At 36.5% G+C, this 25,689-nt stretch overlaps 2 protein-coding genes across 2 annotated transcripts; one reads left to right on the top strand and one right to left on the bottom strand.

The window, feature by feature from the left end:
• The first annotated feature begins 1,429 nt into the window (after positions 1–1,429).
• LOC108680001 (60S ribosomal protein L26) lies at positions 1,430–5,273 on the top strand. The gene is made up of 4 exons (XM_018168751.2): positions 1,430–1,509; positions 3,960–4,134; positions 4,448–4,588; positions 5,105–5,273. The coding sequence occupies exons 2-4, from the start codon at positions 3,967–3,969 to the stop codon at positions 5,249–5,251; spliced, it is 456 nt and encodes a 151-aa protein (XP_018024240.1). The 5' UTR covers positions 1,430–1,509; positions 3,960–3,966; the 3' UTR covers positions 5,252–5,273.
• Positions 5,274–5,749: 476 nt separating this feature from the next.
• On the bottom strand, positions 5,750–24,215 carry LOC108679995 (proteasome subunit beta type-4). The gene is made up of 5 exons (XM_047879950.1): positions 23,934–24,215; positions 8,210–8,367; positions 7,512–7,659; positions 7,073–7,224; positions 5,750–5,824 (listed from the first exon to the last, which is right to left on the bottom strand). The coding sequence occupies exons 1-5, from the start codon at positions 24,213–24,215 to the stop codon at positions 5,815–5,817; spliced, it is 750 nt and encodes a 249-aa protein (XP_047735906.1). The 3' UTR covers positions 5,750–5,814.
• Positions 24,216–25,689: the final 1,474 nt, after the last annotated feature.

Raw genomic sequence — 25,689 nt, 5'->3', positions numbered from 1 at the left:
ATAAAATTAGTAACTTTTTGATATGTGTATACGTTTATTTAGTAATTGTGTAATGTTTTACGTGTATGTCGAGTATTGGTAGGCTTATTTTTTATTATTATATATTTTTCGCGATTCAGTCAGATGTGATCTAATAAGCGCCCAAGAAACAAACTTCGATTGCGTTGAATCCATGTATTCGAGGATTCAACGCAATCGCCTTCAATCCAATAGAGGCTTCAATCCAAGTTCATTGAAGCACGCACAAAACACTAGGATTCTTACAAATGATAGCGAAAGGCTTTTGAGCAGAATACCTCTTTCAAATATTAGAGCCTTGGTTAGAGTTTAATATCGGCGGGAAGGATCCCTTTCAGATTTCGGTGCGGGACCATGACTGTTTATCGCTGAACCAATGCAGTCGAGAGGAGTAAGTTCACCATTGCAGCAGACCTTCAGGAAAACAGAGTGTATTGATACGTTTTTTTTACAATCCATATATATGACATTGTTTTTTCATTATATATCAAACAACAGCATTGTACACCCGCGTGCCCAACTGAGGGTAGATGCAGCTTTAGTTCCAGTGTTGTTTCAGTTTCTAGGTATGAAGGCAGGAACAATATCGTAATGGGCGAATTCAGTCCTTTTAGAAACATTATCACTAATCTTCTGACGTCCTACTTTTAATTTTCTGAATATTCGCCACATGAATATGAGAAAAATTGTCCCTTTTTATCTAAGATAATTTCCAATTAAGCCTGAATCAATTAAATTATGGGTAAATTTAACTTCAAAAAGAAACGAAAGGGCAGTGTTCAACAAATATTTGCACTAACTTAAAGAGCGAGCGAAAAACGGCTCAAGTTATTGAAGATTATTGGAAATTTTATAGTGACTGCATGCAAGCAGCGGACTGCAATATCAAGTTTTTAGAGACCACTTTGCGCGCGTAAAAATTCACAGCAGAGCGACTGATGCGGCCGCATCTGCATATGGAAATAAGTCCAAAAAATTTATCTCAAAGGTTTTGTTGCGGTTGAAAATGATATCTTAGAGTTCAAAGCAGTCTTTATTCGGTCAAAATAGTCTTTGCATGGACGTTTCGAACAATTTTACGGCCAAACGTTTGGCACAAGAATAAATCCTTATATAGCATTAGCAATTTATATGCAATTACATTAATTACAAAAATGATCATAAAAGTGATTGACGATGAATAATTTCGATTTTGAAACGTGTCAAACATTTTATGTATATGTCTACCCACACAAATTTTCGGACTGCAACATTTAACTTTTTTTTCATTCACATCGGGTAACAAATTTTGTCCGAAGATCATTCAGATAATTTCTTATGATATTTATGATTTTTACCTGTTTAATTTGTTATTTTTGTGAATTTATTATAAATTCATCTATCAATGATATTGCAAATGTTCCGTGTTTAGGCTAGATAGAGCCGCTATAAAGTTCTGGGAGAACCATTAGTTAGTCTTTGGCTGCTCTTTCGGAAGAATTTTGGTGTGAGGTGTGTGATTATAGTGTTTTTTAGTGTTTAATTTTTTGATAAATTCTTTCATAGAGTACTCATTTTTTATTTTGGTTATTCAATTAAGCCAGCTTTATTAATGGTCTCAAATAATTGTTGTCATGTCTTACAGCTTTCTTCAACGCTGCCTTATTATTATCGTATTATGTCTTAGGAAAAGTGATGTGCATCTATCTAGAATATTGGGCAAAATTTCCAATCTAGAATATTGGGCAAAATTTCTAGAAACCATGGCTAAGAACTAGGTATATATTTTCAAAAATATTTTTTTAGAATTGCTGGTAAAAATGGATCTTTTTCTTCATTTTCTGTGGATGAAAATGGGCAAGCACTATGAAAATAGGTGCAATCGATTGCAATAACAGAATTCACAGACATATTTCGTCCTATTTTTGGATGGCTTCTGCCCAATTTTCTAGAATTGGGTATTATTGCAGATTAACTACATCCAAAAAAAGGGTGTTTTTTTTGTTAATTATATGTTTTTTGGGGTGTAGATTACGAATCTGAAATCCATTTTTGGCGGTCGGCATCGGAAAACCGATTTTTTTCCGACCCATAAAAAACGAAAAGTGGTCTAAGTTACCCCGCCGGTCTAAGTTACCCCATTTTACAGTACGTCTGTGAATATATTAGGAATCCTTTAAGTAGGTATTCTTGTATTTGCTGATTTCAAGTGGTACCTAAATAAATTAATAGATGATTAAGTTGAGAAACCCATTTAGACACATAAAAACTAATTCCGACACAACTTGAATTGGACACACACAGCTCGTTCCAAGCTGTGTGCAAAAATTAAAATTTTCTTAATTAAAAGTTTAATAGCTAACTGTTGATTAAAAGCCTAATTAAGTTGTGCTCAATATTCAATATTGTTCTAATTCAAAGCTGTATTGTATTCCAATACAGCTCACACAGCGATCAGGATTCGAACACCGTCGGAACACGTGGATGTCGGAATTATGTATTATGTTGAAATTATCTTAATTATGTATTATGTCGGAATTATGTATGTCGAATTTAGTCACACACAGTGTCGGAATATACTCAATATAGGGATTTGGTAGGTTTGCATTCTAAAGGCTTTTAAATAAATATGGCAACATTTTGTGACATTTCATCATTCCTGGCTTTTTGTACGGTGTTTTGAGAGTCATGAGAGTCGCGTAAAGCAAACAGAACTTGAGTAACGCATACGGTTATTTTTTTATAGTTTTTCATTTCTCGATGCGTCCTTAATGTGTCGGAATATACCGCATTTACCCTATTAAGTCACCTGTGGAATGATGATTTTTGATGCGCTTTTTTTTATTTCTGCCAAAGATTTCATATCAGCCTCCTCTAATCACGGTCCCTGTGTCCAATGAGGCTACAAGTTGCCATTTTGCAGCACAAGTGCACAACTCAACTTACTTACTATTCAAATAGCCAGCCTATTATCTAGTTGATGGGCGGGGGCCCAAAATTAATTAACTTATTGTTCTTTGAGTAATTATGAAGAATCATCTTACCAAATTAACTTAATTTTCTTTGAGTAATTGTTATTTGTAAGCAGTAAGCAATCATAGTACTACAAAATTAACTTACTTTTTTATGAGTAATTGTTAAGAATTATCTTGTGGTAGTTTGTCTCTTATTTAAATGGGCCTATCTTCAAAATATAAGGGGATGTTTCCTTCATAGGCTACCTGAGTCTAACATCCTGAGCATTTGATTGCCTCTTAAGTGTAGAAAATGCTTATTCCTTTATACTATTATAGGGTAAAATTAAAAAAGTATTACCTATCTAATATCTAATACACTTGGATGGTTGGATCAACAAATAAGTTTAGGCTAGGCTATTCTCATAAATGGTTCACATCTCAAAAGTGAGTTTAGGGCCCCCAAAATGAGCCTAGGCTATAAATGATGCTACCCACAAAGAAACTTATTTTGGTTTAAATTGGTTATTAAAAACTCGGTGGTAGCGGTAGGGTTATTAAAGGTACTGGATCAATTAACTTGCTACGTTGTGATTCAGGATTATGTAATATCAAATAATGCCAGACATTTCCTCTTGATATACCTATCATGATCATTAGGTCATTTCACTTTTGACCCATTTAACCCAACTTAAACTGCATTTTTAAAAAGTACCCTACATTACTATACAATAACTTAAATTTATTTTCTAGATAATATGTATATTTTAAAATTGTAGGGACTGTCTGATCTCAAGCAAGTAAAAGTTTACAGTTTGATGAATTAATCAATCTTTAGATATTTGCTATTAATACTTTTTTCATAAAATGAATAATTTTGAAACTGACAGTAAATTGGCACCTTGTAAGCTTCATGGATGCATTGAATATGGGAATTTCAAGTATGCATTGAATTGCCTGATTGTTAACTATGCATATCAAAATTTATTTTACAAATTTTGTTTTCAGAAACACAATGAAGCTGAACAAGAACAAGACATCTTCAAGCCGGAAGATGCGCAAGCGTCACTTCCAGGCTAACAAACATGAAATCAGACAGATGATGTCCTCGCCTCTTTCTAAGGACCTCAGAACCAAATACAATGTTCGCTCCATGCCCATCCACAGAGAAGATGAAGTCCAGGTTTGTTAACTTATTTGTTCCCACAATTTACTTTCCTTAAATTTTAACTCTAAATTGCTGTCTTTGATATGCATGGTGAGAAGAATGTACTTTTTTTAGCAAATTATTCTTCCATTATTGGAGATATTGGTGCTGTTAGTTGATTATGGGTATGCATACTGTCATAATACAAAAGCGATACTTTGTAATGAATATTTGATAGAAAATGTCCAGAATTCCTACTCTATAAAATGTCCGAGAAAAAAAATTCATGCTGATTAGGTTCCTGTAAACGTTTTTAGATTCAGCCAATGTTCAATTGCTTGCTTTTCAGGTGATGAGAGGACACTACAAAGGCCAGCAGGTTGGCAAGGTCATCACAGTTTACCGCAAGAAGGGCATCATTTATATAGAGAGGATTCAGCGCGAGAAGGCCAATGGCGCCACCGTCCATATTGGCATTCATCCCTCAAATGTAAGTTCAGTCCTAACTAAGCAATGTATTAATGTTAACAATCTTTTTAATACACATGTCTAAAGTAACTCGAGTAGTGGCTTCCATGCTGCAGCAATCATTCATGTAGTTTTATGCGTAATTGTGTTGCATTGCAATCAGACATATTTTATCATGCCACTCTTATTAAAGGAAAATGTAACCACCCCTTTTGTACGTGCTAAATAATTTATGCTATTTTGGTCTCACAATCTCGTCATTCTCGTAATCTCGATTATAAAGATAATTTTACGTATTATAATTGAACAATGACACCCACTAAACCCACATTTTACGTAGAAGATAAAATCTCAATTCACTCTCCTTTGGAAAAGTTGAAGAAATTTCAACTTTTGAATTCAATTTATAATTGATAATTGCATTATTAATCTCGAATAACTTTTCTTCAATACTCCTTTTAAAATTAAAATTTCAGGTGCTTTTAATTAGAATTCTATCACGATAAAGACTGCAATTAATATAAACCATATCATGCAGGTATGTATCGTGAAGCTGAAGATGACCGACAGCCGCAAGAAGTTGCTAGAATTGAAGGCAGCTGGCCGCGCCGCTGCTCAGGGCAAGGATAAGGACAAGTTCAGTGCCGTGGACACCGCTTCTGCAGCCCCCGCCACTTCGTCCTAAATACACTCCCTCTTGGCGATGATTTTTTTGTATCATTCTGCCTGTTCGCCCCCCGACATGAATAGCTGCACTTAACGTGGAGTTGAATTCCTCGTTCCAATGTTGGTATTTGGCAGTCAACGTCCTATATTTCACTCGACGTCGCTCCGATGAGTTCCCGTTCATGATAATCACTGTCGAGATGCCAGAATCTCCAGATACATATCCTCGTACATCCCTGAGGCTACTCGTTCTTAGTGCGTTAAACGCCATCGATGTCTAGAGCTTCCACAACTGCCCCCACCAAATATAAGTGAAGATTGAAGAATGAATTGGTAGCAAAGCACACAAGAAAACCCGAAGTCCGTTAACATCAAACTCTGGTTAACAAAATTATGCATTGGTAGTGGAAACGAGGGGGCGATGTTTGAACTGACTGACTATACATGCGCAGTTATTAGCTTTTCCTGACATCTGCGTTCACTCACTCGAGGAGATAGGGATAATAAGGCAAGAGAATAAAAACTTCAGCGTATATTAAAGACGAAACGGATTCCTTCAGCTAATTAATCCCGAAGCGGAGTTCAAAGTAATCTGGAAAAAAAAGAAGGAAGGATATGAATCACTTGCTGCAATGGTTCGTCGAACAAAATGAATCTTTTACGTTTAGTACTTATTACATTGAAATAATGGATGAAACTCGGAGTTACCAGGTACATGAACAATTGTATCATTCAGGCGAAAAAAATCAATCAATACCCACTATATACTCGTTAGAACTCAATGGAAAAATAATTATTTGGAGAGATGAAATTTTAGCTCCATTTTAAATGAATAAGAAAGCTGCATAAAGAAACTTAATTTCTTCAGCGACGTTAAGCACGACTACAAAATGCCCAAAAACGTTGAGGAGCCACTAGGACAACTCCAAGCATTAATCCCGCAAGGAATGAAGAGAGCTCGATCAATCTGTGCCAAAATTACGCGCGTCCGTAGGTGTTTATATAATTGAATTAAAATCACTTCGGTATTCCGTCAATGCGAAACTCGTTTAAAATAACAATATCCATCGCGTTTTCACATGTGCTTTCAGTCCAGTGAGCGTGCTACCCCTCGCTTAAATATATAGGGTTAAATTCCGCCCCAGCTATAGCGAAAGGAAATGAAAATGCACAATGCGTTGTCAACCTCGGCGACTTCCGAGACAAATAATAACGAACCTTTCTTTAGCCCCAGTACCGTGAGCTTGTATTGCTCTCGTTATTTGAATGTTTCCCTGCTATTCTATTTGGTTAACTGTTCATTTTTAATGTGTTTAATGGAGCATTCATTTCATCCATTATCTCAGGCCTTTGTTGGAATATTAGTAATATTTTCGTTCGCGACTTTCGTGAAGCTTAGAGCATCTATATTCTCAAGATAACTAGAGATCGTTGACTTGCGCATGCTGTACCAAATAGCGAGATTGGAGTGCCTAATCATACATGGCAACCTTCTTTCTCAAGTTTAATTGTACCTAGTAATCACTTTTTTATCTTTGTCTACACTATTACTGTCGGCTTTCTTTGGATCCAAGTCTAGAGATTGGAATGAGTGTAATTGGCGAAAAGCTAAGCAGCAAACTTCCTTTCAATCACAGACTGATCCCAACTAATATGCAATACGTATGCTTGAGCCTAGATAATGGGTGTTTAACTTGAAAATTTTGGGTGTATTTTAAGGCACAAATATCCTAGTCAAACGCTGATTTGGTCGAGAATTTAAACAGTCTGTAATGCTCTAATGTAGAGGTGCCCCAGTACAGAGATGACACAAATGGCCACCTAACCCCAGGAGACTCACTTGGTGAGATGAGCCAGATCCCAGTTGGTGTCCTTCTTAAGATCAAGATCATCATCGATGGTCACGCCCTCCTTGGTGACGGTGGCGACCATGTAGCGGTGGAACCCACGACAGTCACGGTAGTAAAGCACCTTCATCGCCTCCTCGATGACCTGCCAGAGATACGGGACCTACATATAACTACAAGTCCGGGAGCTGCCTTCAATACCTAAGAGTCCTGGGACCATACTTTCAAAACTCTCGTCTCATCTGTGACTGGTAAATTTAAATTCATCAACAACTCTTAACTAATTTTGATAGTACGGTCTTCTGGGCGATGTCACCTACCATGCCATGTCGATTGAGTGAAAATAGGGACAAACTACAGTTTTATCTATTTGAAAAAAAAAAACAAGACAAATTAAGCAGTTATGTGGATAGTAATGTTGAGGAGGCCCACCTTTCTTGCTTCAGCCTGAGTGAAAATGCCATCAGATTTTTTCTCCCTGGCACTCCTTAGCATCGGGATGGCGAAGTACTGACCAAAGCCTGAAGCAACTTCTGTTGCTTCATAAGCCGTGCCGATCTTGTCCACAAACCCGAGGAACCTGACACAAATAAGTTATGGAAAATGTTACAGAAGATTAATGAATGCATAGAATCCTGAAAAATTGTGGCACAATCTTGAAATAAAAATTGACCAGTGAGGTTTACATAAAAAATATTTTGAAAAAGGACAATATTACATTCAACAGTTCTTCGACATTTACATCAAAATTTATTGAGCCAAGCTAGTAAAAAGTTTATTACTTGTCAATTAATTACTGATTAAGAAATAATTAATCGTAGCAAGTTAGTATTGAAAGTGAACTTGCTGTTAATTTTCACTTTTTTTAGCATAGTTGAATTGGGACATCTGAAGCCACCACAATGCAATTATCTGCATGTTATATTACAAAATAATAATTCAAGCAACAGACTATTTTTTGAACTTTTGCAAATTATATCACATACTTCTTCGTTATTATATTATTTACAATCATTTATTTGATACATGGATTCCAGCTTGAAATAGTATAGTGCAAATCTTTTAATGTTTTTCATAAAATTATTATTATACAGACATCAATTGTAGATAAAAACTATATAATTACTTACGGTTTTCCAGCCCTGAAGCCAGCAACCACACAGTCCAGCCACAGTGGGTTGAAGCGAGAGCGTCGGTTGTAGAGGACTCGGGTGAGCCAGCTGTGCAGGGCACCTGCGTCCAGCTGCTTGCTGTAGCCTCCACACTCATCATCACGGCTGCTCAATTGTGCATATCAGGGTCAAAATAACACGAGAGTTTGATGATATGACTTATGATGCATTAGTTTNTTTCAGCATTATTATTAAAACCTAATTAATTATGTTGAACATTCTAATTCATTGCTGTAAGACAACAGGTGCAATCATGATGGACTGCACTCACTGCAGTTGCCTAGCTACCATGCTTCTTCATCAATTGCAATTATGATCAATGTGGCCAATTGTTAAGGATTGATATGAACTATAAAATATTATGATTGAAGCAGATTATGAAGATGACAGAAACTGATCAAAATTTATACTTGATACAAGCCATAAAAAATTGAGGCTGAGGCTGATACTGATTGAAATATCAGAATTGAATGAAATTGACACAACTTGATTAATTTGACTTTAAATAAGTACCCTTCAAATTGCAATATTTAAATTTCAATGATCTTTTATTTTCTTAGCCAAGTAACAATTTTTGATAGATTCTTAGGTTGCAAATTACTTCTTAGAAATGATAAATTTTAGAAAATGCATACAAATAAACATATCAGTCTTCATACTTTCCTGTACAAGCGGAAGAAATTTTGAATTTATTCATAGATATTTTTATGCATGCCCCTGATAGGGTTAGATAGCAATTTGTTGGCGAGATCTTATAAAGGTGCATTTTGAAGCTGATAGGTTGCCACACTAGATATTCATATGTTTGTTCACTCACTGCACATTCTGCACCCTGCTGAGCTGCTTGATTTGCAAATTCATAGCAAATATTTGGACCATCTTTAATGTAGATGAAAATATTATAGCACTTACTTTGTATTTTATTTATATTTGTATAAATATTTTTATATTTAGATTTTAACTGGTACAGGCTTTACTATTAATTAAAAAAATGTTTTCACATGCCCACTAGATTTAACTCCAATTTAATTATTGATAAAATTTTACAATTGAGCCAAATGATTTAAAAATTAGACATTATGTAACATTGGAGCTGCAAGATCATAGCAAGATATAGGATTTTTAGTCTTGTATACAATAATGCAGGAGTGGATTAGTGGAATACAAATAATTTCCAAGCCATTAGTAGAGCTTCCTTGCCATTTTGTAAGCTGCAATATCATGGCTAGATGAATTACCTCCCATCTGCATCTACTACTTACCAAAGAATTTTGATACCAAATTCCAAAGTAGGCATGCATAGAAAAATGCATGCAGAACAAAATAGAACTAGCACACTGGTCAATTTAATCTTGATTGCCACTTGCTGCCGGCTGCTGCTGGGAAGCATTTTTGCTTATCTTCATGGCCATAGTGGGCTAGTCCCTAGTGGCAAACTGGAGATTTTTTAGAATCAGTTCATTTTCAATTTCCTCATTTACCCATGATTTAAACCAAGGCAATATCTTATGTAGGATAATGCTGGTATCCATGATACTTTACTGATCTACTTATACTGAAGTTATAAGACTCAATCTCAAAATTGAACTGGAGGAAGAGTCTAAAAAAACTCTGCTTTGCTGCTAAGCTCCATGCATAAGTATAACTGACAGAAAAAATTATTTCATAGGTAATTATTGAAAATTGCAGACAAACAAGTGTCACTGCTTTCAATTCTTACTAAGGAAATTATTCAAGAGCCATAACTGCCATATCATTGCCCAGCATATGTACATGTGAAGTTGAGTAGGGTAAACGCGGTATATTCCGACACATTAAGGACGCATCAAGAAATGAAAAACTATAAAAAAACGTATGCGTTATGTAAGTTCTGTTGCCTTCACATGACTCTCAAAACACTTCACTACGCGTCAGCAACGATGAAACGGCACAAAATGTTGCCATATTTATTAAAAAGCCTTTAGAATGGAAACCTACCAAATCCCTATATTCCGTCACTGTGTGTGGCAATATTCGACACGTGGTGAGTCGTATTGCGTCAGCGCTTCAAATTTAACTGATATGTATTGCCGACATCCACGTGTTTGAATTCTGTTTGCTGTGTGAGCTGTATTGGGATACAACACGGCTTTGAATTAGAACACTAACGAATATTGAACACTACTTAATTACGTTTTAATTAACAGCTATTAGGCTTTTAATTTGTCTCTTATCAATTTTTGTNCTTTCAGCTTTCCAGCTGTAGTTGGATAATGGAATTGTAATGTTATCTGCTTTCTAGCTGTGATTGTTTGATAGGGATGCTTTCAAGCTGTGATTGGTTGATGGGGATGCTTTCAAGCTGTGATTGGTTGTGCCCATAAGCCCCGCCCCCAAGTATGGTATATGTACTACTACTACAGTACTAGTTAACTAAATACTTGACTGAAACTTGATCATTACAAACAAAAGGCCTGGAAAATTTAAAAAATCCATCAAATAAATGACAAATAACAAGTGACATCTAAATAATTCTTTTACAAATTTAATTTACTAGTATAAAATTTAAACATTTTGTCCACAGTCCACTTTTGATCCACCTTTTCATTTATAGTCACCTTAGTCATTCACCTGGAAGAGCACTGTGGGAATGGGAAAGCTTTTCAGCATGGGTGGAAAGCTTTTTGATAAGTGAACTTCCATTCTTAGAATTCCAGCCTGGGTGACAGAATTACCTACGATGTCGGAATATACCGCGTTTACCCTAAGAGCTGAGACTCTGAGAGCAAAGACCCCAAAGGGATTTTTGTCTCATACAGAACAGAGGTGGCACCTTATTGATATTATACAATTTCATTTTGCCTTGGACTTGGTGCTGACTGCTGAGCAGCTGAGTCAAGTTCTGACCTGACAGTTACAGATTACAGCTCAGCTGTCTATTAGCAAGATTTAAGAAATTTCTTTAGGTAAATTGTTGTCAAACTATTTGAAATGAACAGTAAAATTGTATATTGACATTCATATATTCTTTATATGTTAAAATACCTATATGATTATGTTATATTAAAATATACAAAGTTATTGTGAATATAATTTTTTGGGAAAATATTTCAGGCTAATAGCGCTAGTCGAGGCCCTTGGGCCGTTAAACTTACATAGTGTGAGTTTTTGCGTGATCATTCACCAAGCTTTGGCCGACAGAACGTCCAGGAAAATCATAAAATAGTCCTGGTTTAGGACCATTTGACCAGAGAGGCGGTGCTTCAATATTCATATTGTCCGTGTTGTATTCGCCAATTAGTAGAAAGGGCACGGCGGCACGCAGCAGAGGCAACAGTCAACTCTTCTGCGACCTAATACCTACGGAATGACAAGCATAACTACATAAGCCACAAGTGGCGGCGTGAGCAAAACGCGGATACTGAAAACATTTTTCTTTACCGTCTTTTTGGGTTATAATTTTTTGAACTCGTCGCTTGCACACGATTTAGATTAAGGCTATTATTCTTATTTGATTAAACTTGAAAGAATTTTGTTAGTGCAATATATTTCATAAACATTATGGCTTGAAAGCTCATTAGAAATTAAGGTGCTTGTACAAGGGGATAGTGCAATCAATGGTTGAATTATATAAGGTTGACACACGAGAAGTTCCGCCTTTCAGTTCAGCTTTCTTGTTACGTCACGTTGATCGAGAAACGTAGACAAAACCGTCATTCCCACGACGGATTTGTTGACCCGTGGTTGAACTATATAAAGTTGACCTACGAGAAGTTCCGTCTTTCAGTTCAGCTTTCTTGTTACGTCACGTAGATCGAGAAACGTAAACAAACCCGTCATTCCCATGACGGATTGGCTGAATCGTTTGATCGCATTTCGGTGATTAGTTAATGCCCGTGACGTCACTGAGATCAGTGACGTCACAGGCGAGCAATGTAGCCCGTAATAATCACTACATAAAAATCTTTTATAGCTTTGAATTTATATATGCTTTTTTTGCAAGATTCTTTTTCAGTAATTAAAATTTAATTTTTAACGAAATCTGCGGCAATAATTTGCACCAGCTCGGTATTCTTTCTGCTACGATTTACGAATTTAATCTTTGATGATCTTTTACAGCAGCGAGCATTTCCTTTCAACGTCCGAGCTAACTTTGTACCTTGCTTAACCACAGTTTTTTTTATTTCTTCAGAACTTGCGGGTTGGGCATGCGTGGGAGCGAGTTGCGGCTCCTTTGCCTCTTCACGCGCGTTGTAGAGGAGCCGCTCCTGCAATTCAATTGGCAGTACAGAGCAACTTCTTGGAGTTGAGGGCAATTTATACCATCTTGCGATTTTTCAATAAAGAAAAGATCGTTTCAACCATGGTTTAACTCTAGTTTGCTTGCCTTCTATTTCATTTTATAAGCTCGTTCCTCAAAGTTTTGTCCAGTTTTAGACGGTCATTCACCATCAAAAAGTTCTATTATTGTTATTATTATTATTATAGTTCTATATTATTATTAACTGTGACCAACATTATTAAATGCAAATCTCGTATATGCAAATATATTTTTTAATGTGACGAGTGAACTACGTGAGAACACTATAAAGTCATTTTGAGAATTAGAGCAGGGTGGCCCAGTGGTTTCGGTTCAGAGTACCAAGATTTGAGCAGAGAGTCGCGACTCGGTGCGACAGCTACTGGTCAGAATCGGCGAGGAGGCCGGGCGGTTAGGCTCAGCAGAATTGGAGCAGTGACTTGGGTGTTCGAGACCGCATGAAGCTGTGAATGTTCTGCGGAGTTAAGAATCAGCGACAGGCATATATACGGCCTAACAAACGCTGAAACTGCTATTATTGTTATTATATTATTATTATTCTTATATTATTATAATTAACTGCGACTAAGAGGTCAAGATCCATTATCAAACGTATTTTTTTAGCCATAAATGATTCATATTCGCATATTTTATTGATGAGGCTACCGTCAACTTCAAAGATTCCTCCTCTAATGCAAATTTCTGCATGCTCTGTCAGGAGTTTATTGACTTATCGCGCGTGTATGTCACAAAGATGCGTAGGATGGTGGAACGATTGTCCTGCTCTCGGTCTAATATCTTACACATTTTAATTCAATCCTGTCATAAAGAATTGTAATTTTTTATGCAACAGAACAGATAACATTTATTGAAGAGTTTGGTGTAGAAAGATCTTCGAAATATCAAAGGCTATATATCGCAAAATATCAGTGGTCTCATCAGTCACTATCGGTTCGTGGTTGTTTTTTTTATTTCATGGTACATCTCATCAGTCGCTATCGGTCCGTTGGCAGTGTTTTGTCCATGATACATTTCCTCGACCTTGTTGCGAGTACATATATCGAGATGGACATGTTTTGCTATTTATAGGAGATATGCTTTGTTATCTCAAAAGTCTAAAGCTATGAAATTTATGGATAGCCTGCCATAGAGTTTCTGGCCCCTTTTGAAAAGAATGTTTTTAACGACTATTCCTCACAAATTATCGTCAAACTTTTTTCTTAAAAAATGATTTCTCAGTGAGTTTATCTTCTCAAAGCACGTTAACTCAATTTACGTTGAGCCATAATATTTCAATATGGCGACAAAGTAATTATGTGAGTTGAACGTCGGAATACTACACGGAATGTGTTCAAATTATGGGGTGTGATTTGACTATGAAGATAAGGGACATAAATTATTCCAAAATGAAGAAAAAAATAGTCGGCAGTTTATGAATCGATTGGTTCTATGTAATAATTTGTATATATGAACTTTTCTAATTTTAATGCGATCAATTATTATTTGTCGTTATTTGAATTGTGTTTCGCTCGAACGTTTATTATGTAAGTTGAGTGATGTAGGAGTGCCGTAATTACCGGTAATATAAATGAAAGTCATATTATGATCCATGGTTTACATTTATAAATTTAAGAGTAGCGATCTGAGCGAGGATGATAAGAGCTGCTATGAAAAATGTCAGTTTTTGCTGTTAATGCTGTACAATTTCTTCTTATTTTATCATTTTATATCTCTCGTCTAAAAATAAGAGAAGAAATTTACTTATCTTGAACGTGTCTGCAACATCTTCCAAATTTATTACAATGCTATTCATTCCTTATAAGAAAGGCAAATAACAGATACTATATGATCGAGATTAGATTTTGTAGTTAAATTTCAGAAGCAAATTCCGTAGACTATAAGACTCCCCTACCACTGAATTTCATGGCATATGCGATCAAAGAAATATTCTATATTAACATGTAACTTTTGCAATTCTTGCTATATAGTTATTTTTAACTATATTGAGGATTTTTGGAGATAGCTCGCTTGAAATTTACTATTCTCGATTATTTTTATCTCGATTTAAAGTAACAATTTGATTGAGGACTGGCTTTTGCTCCTACATTATTACACTGAAGCCATTATTACGGGTTATCAGCATTTGCATAGCTAGCACATGAAACGCTTGCCAAGGAGGTGCTAACAGTAGCAAAATTTTAGGCCTAAACAACTCCTGAAAATAAACTGCAAACAACAGCCTCCAGAACGCGTCCGACTCATCGTAAATACTCTTATGATTCCTTTAATTTTTGGTAGCTAAGTTACAACCTCGGGATGGGGTAGGGGGCGTGCGGGGGAGGGAGGTTTCGAGCTGGTTGCTTGACCCCGCTTGCTGAGTAGGCGAGTCATGGGCGTCCAAAGCGGGGAATTCAAGATGGCGGCCTGTCGTTGGTAGTGCAAAAATAACACCAGCTCTAAACTTAAAGACTAAAAATTACATTTTAATTTTTCTTACTGACTCATTAATTTTATATTTTAATTTTCAATTGCTGTTTCTTTTAAATTATACTTTCAGGAAGACACCGTCGCTTTGGGAGCTGACGAGTAGCTACACTACGTGTAAAATTAATCCATAATTTATTAGCTGGCGTTACGCAATTCAAAAATAAGTTCTCACTTCCTAGCTCATGGGACAGTTTGGTGTAGTGGTTAAAGGCGTCGCGGTTTGGGCTAGTAGGATGGATCTGGAGGTCGAGGGTTCGAATCCCGGGCTGGGACTTTTAACGAAGCAGCCACTTCTGAAAAAACCTCCCACCCCCCACCCGGGGAATCGAACTGTCGCCCCCCAGACCCCCACCGCATATTTCAAGCAATAGGCATTACCTACCACAACAATCAGTCCTGCCCCCTAGGGAAGGGTATAAATATAAAGGTGTCATCTTCCGAAGGTTAGGGAGTAGCTGTAGGTAGAGATCGAGCTGTAGGTAAACGGGTTATGTAGGTGGGGGGCAAAAATTTTGTCTGTATCCATGTTACTGAAGTGAACTGCTATACTGAGGGTCGCTCGTAGGCTACCGATCTCTCTATGACAATCACGTTATCTCAAGTTCAACAGTCCCTGAAGCAACTCGAGCAAAACCCCGCTCATTGGAAATGCGGAACCTTCCTTGACGAACATTTTATTATTGCAACACTTCTCTTTCACTTCACTTCTTGTTTGTCTGTCTGCTACAAATCTTGTAATCGAAATTTAACACACTTCTACTTATCCTGTCGATCTGAAATTTTGCACACTTGCGTAAAATTTGAGACAATGCATGAATCAATTGACAACATAAATAAGCTTGAATTTTTTTATATATTCAAATAATTGAAAAATTAATTTTTTTAATATTCGAAAATAAAATTAAAAATTTATTGTACATCTATAACATTGGAAACACTGGATTCTTTAGAAGTGTTGTCTTTAAAAAGTAATTTTTAAACGTATATTATTTACAACACTTCTCTTTAACTTCACTTCTTCTTGTCTGTCTGACTCTCTGCTACAAATCTTATAATCGAAATTTAACATACTTCTACTAATCCCATCGATCTGAAATTTTGCACACTTGGAGACAATGCATGAATCAGTTGACAGAATAAACGATTTGATAAATTAAAAAGAAATTTTTTGTCAATATTAAAAATATTGAAAAAATAATTTTGTCAGCTACAAATCTTATAACTGATATTTGACACACTTTTACCTGTCCAGTTTATCTGAAAATTTGCATACTTGTGTGAAGTTGGAGGCAATGCATGAATCAATTTACAGAATAGATAATTTTTGAATAAATTTTTTATTTATAACAAAAAAATTGAAAAATTAATTTTTTAATATTCGAAAATAAAATGAGAAATTCATTGTACATGTGTCACATTCGAGACACTGGATTCATTAGAAGTGTTGTCTCTAAAAAGTAATTTTTAAATGTATATTATTTTTATTTTCAAGTGAAGTTGGAACGCAGAAGTTGAGTTGAGCAACAGCAGCAAGTATGGCTGGTCGTATGCGTGTGGTGGCCATATATATTAGTGTTGTGTGTTGCTGAAACGCTGGCAATGCCATTGTTGAACCAATGAACTTCAACCACGGGCAATACACCCTCCAATCAAGCCAGCATGCAATTTTTGCACCAATTTATTCATCATCTATTGAGAAACAATTATGATTGGCTTATCCTTCAATTTGAAATTTTTGAAATTTGAATAGAGTTTGAAAATCAAATGTATTGGTACTTTAAGCGAAAACGATGAATGTTCGTTGCCCGATGGACCTCACATTGGCCATAAAGTTGTCTGCTGTCTCGAGACGCCATATATAGAGGTATGTCCATTTTCGTATCCACAATACCGGACTATATAAAGTCTGGTGTCAAAATTCGTCTTCATCATCGATTTTCTTTGAAATTTCGATTGAACTGAAAATCTGTAACAAAATGGCTGGTCTCCAAAGACTCATGGAATGCTCTTCTATGTCAGGCTAAGGCATGTCGGACTGGCAATTTGCCAGTCCTGCCTACGCCAGTTGCTGGGATCCCTGGGATCCCAGCTTCTGGCGTCAACAGAGCCTTTCTGGTAAAGCCAGTAGCTCTCTGGTGACGCCAGAGCTGAGCCGATGCAAGGCGCCGCCCCCCAAGAGGGGGAAGAGATTCACCGCATTCTTGCGGCGACTCTTTTGTGGCTGTTGCAGGCCACGCGACGAGAGCGACGGTGACCGGTGAATGGTAGCACCCAATTCTTGAGGAGTTGGGGCGCTGCCTTCACATTGCTACTGCTCTGCTCTTGGGGGAAGAGAGTTAGGAGGGGGGTCCTTCGAGACCCAAAAAATAAATCATCCTGCCTCCTGAGGAGGTGGGGTCCTTCGGGATCCAATGAATAAAACTTCCTACCTGCTGTGGAGGCTACGATCATTGGAACACTGTCAATCCTAGCTGCGGCATTTGGCCTATGTGAGGTAATATGCGGAACATTCTTTTTCACAAAAGGACGATTGTTTTTGTCCGATGCATAGTATCTCACATTGGACATAATGTTGTCTGCTGTTTCGAGATACCATGTATAGAGGTTTGTCCCAATGCGTATCCACGATACCGGACAGTCTGGTCCCAAAATTTCGCCTTCATCGTCGATTTTACATTGGAAATTTGTGGCAGCGGCAGGCCACAAGGCGACGTCCGAGAGCAACGGTGGCTGGTGAACGGTTGCACCCAATTCTTGATTTGGGGCGCTGACTTCGTCTAGGGGAGGAGGGGTGATCCTTCGAGACCCAAATAATGAAACATCCTACCTGATGGGAAAACGGGGTTTATTCGAACCTATGTCAATCAACGCATCTGGAATGCGTAGTCCGGGCTTATCCAAATTTCTGGGATCGACTACCACTTTGTGATATTGAAGTCGCCGGGACGTAAATGTTTCATATATCTTTAATGTAACAAATTTAGTTTGTGAATCAGCAGTGCGTTCGTGTTGTGAGCTCGGCGCCGCAAATATATAGGGGTTAAGTAAACGCTTATTCATCATACGCCGGAATATTTCCTCGGAGTAAAAATTAGTTCATGACAGAATATGGTGGAATGTAAAGACTAAGATAGGATTGGAATTTAATTTTTAAATCAGAATTTATAGATTGAATTTATCATCTGCATTTTCCTATTTTTTAACGACAAGCAAGTGGGTGTTCTAAGTTCCATATAGCATGTATAGCTTTGAACTGGTATCGATATTTTTTAATACATTAATTTTAAATAAAACAAGTTTCAACTTCATAACGTTCTTAGTTTTTTATTTATTAACAAATTAAAAGGGTTACTTAATTCTGAAACACCCTGTATAATCCATATATGACACAGTTTGACCTGTCCAATCGACCTGAAATTTTGCACATTTGCGTAAAGTCAGAGACAATGCATTAATCAGTTGACATAATCAATAATTTTGAAAATTTACAAAATTTTGATATCTTAAAAAATGTGAAAAAATAATTTTTTCAACATTCGAAAATAAAATTAGAAATTCACTGTACATGTGTAATATCCAAGACACTGGATTGTTCAGAAGTGTAGTCTTTAAAAAGTAAATTTTAAACGCATATTATTTATAACAAAATAATTTAAATTTTCAAAATTATTTATTCTGTAAATTGATTCATGCATTATCTCCGATTTTACGCAAGTGTGTAAAATTTCAGATCGATTAGGGAGGTAGAAGTGTATTAAATATCGATTATAAGATTTGTAGCAGACAAACAACAAGAAGTTAAAAAGAAGTTTTGTAAAAATACATTCAGGCACAGCTTGTTTATTGTGTTTCATACATGTCAACAAATGGAACAGAATTATGACACTAGTTTTTCATATATGTGGAAGCAGTGCCACTGACTCCGAGTGGATTCAGTGGAAGACTCTCAGGAGTCAAAACAGCACATGCATGGTTGGTGACTTGATGGAAAAATATACCGTATTTTCATCAAATTTTCCTACAGCACATATTAAATATAATGAAAAACAATACTCATTAGCATGTTATCATCAATATTTAACAACAAATATACACAGATTTATTTACGTATGAACAAATCAACAAGATTTCGTAGGATCGAAGCACAATACCCGTTTCTGTGCAAAGAATGTTGCCGTTCGCTATGCTTGATACACTGGATGTTGAACGTTTAAGTAGCGGGAATCCCATTGCATCTCAAAGAATTTGTCTTACAACGAATTTAAGTTGTAGAGTATATGAAAAAAAATTCTGGAGATCTTTTTGATGCGGATAAAATTATAAAAATCTGTTCAGTGATACATGGAATATGAAAATTTTCTTCATTTAAATAATTGTTTTATTTATTGGGAGCTAGCATTCTACATATATTGAACACGTTTATCGATAATTATCAGAAATCGTGATTGTTAATGTATTACTTATTATAACTAAAATGATGGTGTTGGAAGGATATTAGCTGGAACGCTCTGAAATTTAAGTTAGCTATATGAGAAGCGAGAACCGAAAAGAAATTATGTAGAAAAAAAAACAATCTTATTGAGCAATTCAAGATCCCAATATCAATAAAAAATAATACGCAATGGACACATAACTTTTTAGTTGATTGCTATATCTCCGATAGCTTGTCAATAAAATAAATCTTAAACCATATCGATGTTTAAAGTCTTACTGGTGCTCATAAATAATAGTTTCATTAAAACTTAAGTTTTTGTTCAACTATGATTCTCACCAAAAACGTTTTGAACTTATAGATCGTTGAACAGATCTTATTCCTAATAAAATTTGTTTGTGTGTTACTCTTTTGAAAACTTTACAGGACACCATTAGCACCCATTATTTTACCACTGAGTGAATATCAGGTTCGAACAATTTCAACTTCCATTAATACGACATGAGTTTGAAAATAAGTAGGACCGTTTTTTTTTACCGCGGAAGACAGTTGTTCCTTGCTCGATGGACCTCAAATCGATAATAATGTCTACATTCCGAAATTCCACATATAGGAGGTTTGTTCCATTGCTAACCACAGTAACTGACTACATAAAGACTGGTCTCAAAATTCGCCGATATTACCTATTTAACACTCGAAAATTCGATTGAACTATTGACCTAAAATCTTTAATAATATGCGTTTAAAAATAACTTTTTAAAGACAACACTTCTGAACAATCCAGTGTCTTGGATGTTACACATGTACAGTGAGTTTCTAATTTTATTTTTGAATATTGAAAAAAATTATTTTTCAAAATTTTTTTAAATTATAAAGATTCTGTAAATTTTCAAAATTATTTATTTTGTCAACTGATTCATGCATTGTCTCTGACTTTTTGCAAGTGTGCAAAATTTCAGATCGATTGGACAGGTCAAATTGTGTCATATATTGATTATAAGATTTGCAGCAGACGAAATTATTTATAATTACGGTATTTTCTATGAGGCAAAAAAAAATTAATTCCTGAAATCATTTATTCTGTCACTTGATTCGTGCATTGTCTCCAACTTTACGCAAGTGTGCCAAATTTCAGATCGATTGGATAGGTAGAAGTGTGTTAAATATCAGTTATAAGATTTGTAGCAGACAGACAGACAACAAGAAGTGAAGTTAAAGAGAAGTGTTGTAAAAAGAGACCAGTTCATAAATTTGTGTTATACAATAGGTAGAAGTGTGTTAAATAACACACTTCTACCTACCCAATCGATCTGAAATTTGGAAAACTTGCGTAAAGTTACCGGAAAATGTCAAGAAAATGTCAAGCTGTCCGCGCACCCACGAGGCTCCGTTGGGCAAAAGCCACCACCAACCATTGTTTTTCAATATTAAGTATTGTGCAGAAAAGACGCTTCGGAAGCGTGAACGTTTGAACTTTGCGAAAGGCGATGATAAACTCCGTGAAATGATGAATGCGGCGAATATTTCGGACTGTATTAAGGACATGAATGTGGCTGATTCATGGTCGTTTCTCAAAGACACGGTTTTGTCTGCAGTTGATGCCTATGTACCCAAGATTCGACAACGTGTCTGTATTAACGGAACCGTGTCAGACTGGGCATCAGTGCGCAGTGGCGTGCCACAAGGAAGCGTTCTTGGGCCTATTTTGTTCGTTGCTTTCATAAACGATTTGCCAGAAGCAGTGTCCAGCGTGTGCTCCATGTATGCAGACGACACAAAAGTTTATTATACAGTGAAGGATGCGTCAAATAAAGTGCAATTAGAAGATGATCTTGACAATTTAGTTAACTGGGCTGATACGTGGCAGCTGCGGTTTAATGCTGAAAAATGTAAAGTACTTCACCTCGGGAAGAACAAAGAACAGCAAGATTACAGTATGAGAAGACATGGTTGCAACGAGAAAGTAATGATTGAAAAGTCTAGCGTGGAAAAAGATCTCGGAGTTTATGTCGACAAGGAGCTGAAATTTTCTAAGCATGTTGAAACGCAAGCTAACACATCCAACAAACTTCTTGGACTAATCAGACGCTCATACGAGTTCCTAGATGCAGAAGCGATGAAGCTGTTGTTTGCTGCTGTCGTGCGCCCGAATCTAGACTTTGGGAAACGTTGTGTGGTCACCGAGATTTGAAAAGGACAGAAATTTAATAGAGAATGTTCAAAGACGTGCAACAAGAATAATTCCAGGCTTGAAGGGCAAGTCCTATGAAGAAATATCGAAGATTATGAAGCTTCCAAGCCTCAGTTTTCGACGTCTGCGTGGGGACCTCATTGAAATATACAAGTATACTCATGGTTCATACAAGGTCCCTGAAGGATTACTAGAATTTGAAACAAGAACCAACACCAGGGGCCACGGCTATAAAATAAAAAACTGCGCTGCAACTTCTCCACGCGACAAAGTTTCTTCTCGCTTCGAATCACCGACATGTGGAACAGCCTCCCCGATAACATCGTTGGCGCTCTAAGTATGAACGCGTTCAAGAACAGACTAGATAAAGCTATGGAAAAATATATGTTCAGATTTGAAATGCCTAGCACCATATCGAACCCGGTGGAAGTCTAGTAGCTACTTCAAACTTTCGTCAGTCGTGAAAAGATACGGTAAAATGACACGATTTTAGATTTTCTGTGAACAAGGCACGAAAAGGAAAAGAATCGGCGACAGGCTACATCAGGCCTACGCTTAAGCGCTGAGATCATTATGTTATGTTATGTAAAGTTGGAGACAATGTGTGAATCAAGTGACAGAATAAATGAAGTGAATGAAGTTAATATCCGTTATAAAATTTGTTGCCGACAGACAGAAACAACAAGAAGTGAAGTTAAAGAGAAGTGTTGTAAAAAGAGACCAGTTCATATTAATTAATGTATATATTAAAAAATATCGATACCAGTTCAAAGCTATACATGCTATATGGAACTTAGAACACCCACTTGCTTGCGTTCGAAAATAGGAAAATGCAGATGTTAAATTCAATCTATAAATTCTGATTTAAAAATCAAATTCCAATCCTATTATAGTCTTTACATTCCACCATATTCTGTCATGAAGTAATTTTTACTCCGAGGAAACATTCCGGCGTATGGTGAATAAGTGTTTACTTAGCCCCCTATATACAGTATTTGCGGCGCCGAGCTTACAACACGAACGCACTGCTGATTCACAAACTAAATTTGTTATATTATAGATATTTGAAACATTTATGTCCCGGCGACTTCAATGTCACAAAGTGGCAGTCGATCCCAGAAATTTGGATAAGCCCGGACTACGCATTCCAGATGCGTTGATTGACGTAGGTTCGAATAAACCCGGTTTTCCCATCAGGTAGGATGTTTCATTATTTGGGTCTCGAAGGATCACCCCTCACCCCTCCTCCCCTAGACGAAGTCAGCGCCCCAAATCAAGAATTGGGTGCTACCGTTCACCAGCCACCGTCGCTCTCGGACGTCGCCTTGTGGCCTGCCGCTGCCACAAATTTTCAATGTAAAATCTACGATGAAGGCGAAATTTAGGGACCAGACTGTCCGGTATCGTGGATACGCATTGGGACAAACCTCTATACATGGTATCTCGAAACAGCAGACAACTTTATGTCCAATCTGAGATACTATATATCGGACAAAAACAATCGTCCTTTTGTGAAAAATAATATACGTTTAAAAATTACTTTTTAAAGAAAACACTTCCAAAGAATCCAGTATCTCCAATCTTACAGGTGTACAATGAATTTCTCATCTAATTTTCAAAAAATTAAAAAAATTAACTTTTCAATTTTTTAATATATATAAATTTTTGTTAATATATAAATTTGTTTTCAAAATTATTTATTCTGTTAATTGATTAATGCATTGCATCTGACTTCACACAAGTGTGCAAAATTTCAGATCTATTAGACAGGTAAAAGTGTGTCATATATCAGTTATAAGATTTGGAGCTGACAAAATTATTTTTTCAATTTTTTAATTCTGAAAACATTTTTTTTAATTTTTAAAATTTTTTATCTTGACATTTGATTCATGCATTGTCTCCAACTTTACACAAGTGTGAAAAATTTCAGATCGATAGGATGCGTAGAAGTGTGTTAAATTTGGATTATAAGATTTGTAGCAGACAGACAGACAGACAAACAAACAGATAAGAAGTGAAGTTAAAGAGAAGTGTTGTAAGAATGTTCCGCATATTACCTCACGTAGGCCAAATGTCGCCGCTAGGATTGCCGGTGTTCTAATGATCGTGGCCTCCACAGCAGGTAGGAAGTTTTATTCATTGGATCCCGAAGGACCCCCCCCCTCAGGAGGCAGGATGATTTATTTTTTGGGTCCCGAAAGACCCCCCTCTTAACACCCTTCCCCCAAGAGCAGAGCAGTAGCAATTTGAAAGCAGCGCCCCAACTCCTCAAGAATTGGGCGCTACCATTCACCGGCCACCGTCGCTCTCGCCGCGCCTGCAACAGCCACAGAAGAGTCTCCGCAAGAATGCGGTGAATCTCTTCCCCCTCTTGGGGGGCGGCGCCTCGCTTCGGCTCAGCTCTGGCGTCACCAGAGAGCTTCTGGCTTTGCCAGAGAGGCTCTGTTGACGCCAGTTGCTGGGATCCCAGGGATCCCATGCAGCAACTGGCGTAGGCAGGACTGGCGAATTGCCAGTCCGACATGCCTAAGCCTGACAAAGAAGAGCATTCCATGAGTCTTTGGAGACCAGCCATTTTGCTAAAATTTTCAGTTCAATCGAAATTTCAAGAAATTGATGATGAAGACGAATTTTGACACCATGCAGACTTTATATAGTCCGGTATTGTGGATACGAAAATGGACAAACCTCTATATATGGCGTCTCGAGACAGCAGACAACTTTATGACCAATGTGAGGTCCATCGGGCAACGAACATTCATCGTTTTCGCCTAAAGTATCAATACATTTGATTTTCAAACCCCAATGGCTGGGAATGGCTTTTATCCATTCCCAATGACTGAGAATGGCTGGGAATGGCTTTTATCCATTGCTCTATTCAAATTTCAAACATTTCAAATTGGAGGATAAGCCATTTATAATTGTTTCTCAATAGATGATGAATAAATTGATGCAAAAATTGCGTGCTGGCTTGATTGCAGGGTGTATTGCCCGCGGTTGAAGTTCATTGGTTCAACAATGGCATTGCCAGCGTTTCAGCAATACACAACACTAATATATATGGCCACCACACGCATACGACCAGCCACACTTGTTGCTGTAGCTCAACTCAACTTCTGCGTTCCAAGTTCGCTTGTAAATTAAAATAATATACATTTAAAAATTACTTTTTAAAGACAACACTTCTAAAGAATCCAGTTTTTCCAATGTTACACATGTACAATGAATTTCTCACTTTAATTTCGAATATTAAAAAATTAATTTTTCCATTTTTTTGTTATAAATAAAAACGTATTCAAAAATTATCTATTTTGTCAATTGATTCACGCATTGCCTCCAACTTCACACAAGTGTGCAAATTTTCAGATCAACTGGACAGGTAAAAGTGTGTCAAATATCAGTTATAAGATTTGTAGCTGGCAAAATTATTTTTTAAATATTTTTAATATTGAAATTTTTTTTCCATTTTTCAAATTGTTTAGTCTGTCAATTGATTCATGCATTGTCTTCAACTTTACGCAAGTGTGCGAAATTTCAGATCGATAGGATTAGTAGAAGTAGAAGTAGAAGTGTGTTAAATTTATTAATAAAATTTATAAGATTTGTAGCGCAGACAGACAAACAAGAAGTGAAGTGTTGTAAAAAGTTAAAAACTAATTTTTTAATATATGAAAATAGAATAAGAAATTCATTGTACGTGTGTAACATCGGAGACACTGAATCATTTAGAAGTGTTGTCTTTGAAAAGTAATTTTTAAACGCATATTATTTGTACCAACTTAAGATCGTAATTTTCGAAAATTAGTTAACAGGTTTCATCATACGACCTCCGATCTTTGCTACTCACTGCTTATATATCTTTGTTACTCCTTGTATATATGTATTTTTACGAACTCACAACATTGGTGCCGGGAGCAGACCATGATTCGAGGGTAGCCATTCTCAGTATTAAAACAATAAATATATAAACCTTTAAAAAACACGTTTTTCTGGTGGTTACAAAACTAAAAGTAATGAAATAAAGCAAATACAAAACTTTAAAAACCACG

The sequence above is a fragment of the Hyalella azteca genome, unplaced genomic scaffold, assembly GCF_000764305.2.
Source record: "Hyalella azteca isolate HAZT.00-mixed unplaced genomic scaffold, Hazt_2.0.2 contig4307, whole genome shotgun sequence".
In the NCBI taxonomy this organism is placed as follows: Eukaryota; Metazoa; Arthropoda; class Malacostraca; order Amphipoda; family Hyalellidae; genus Hyalella; species Hyalella azteca.
This window is presented reverse-complemented; position numbering and strand designations above follow the sequence as displayed.

What these genes read in the sequence shown, in the direction of transcription:
- LOC108680001 (XM_018168751.2), top strand. Translation starts at nt 3,967, where the DNA reads ATGAAGCTGAACAAGAACAAGACATCTTCAAGCCGGAAGATGCGCAAG. An exon ending in ACAGAGAAGATGAAGTCCAG is followed by an intron (nt 4,135 to 4,447) that starts GTTTGTTAACTT and finishes CTTGCTTTTCAG; the next exon opens with GTGATGAGAGGACACTACAA. An exon ending in TTGGCATTCATCCCTCAAAT is followed by an intron (nt 4,589 to 5,104) that starts GTAAGTTCAGTC and finishes CATATCATGCAG; the next exon opens with GTATGTATCGTGAAGCTGAA.
- LOC108679995 (XM_047879950.1), bottom strand. Translation starts at nt 24,215, where the DNA reads ATGGCTGGTCTCCAAAGACTCATGGAATGCTCTTCTTTGTCAGGCTTA. An exon ending in GGCGAGAGCGACGGTGGCCG is followed by an intron (nt 8,368 to 23,933) that starts GTGAATGGTAGC and finishes CCCTGATATGCA; the next exon opens with CAATTGAGCAGCCGTGATGA. An exon ending in CTCAGGCTGAAGCAAGAAAG is followed by an intron (nt 7,225 to 7,511) that starts GTGGGCCTCCTC and finishes TATCTCTGGCAG; the next exon opens with GTCATCGAGGAGGCGATGAA.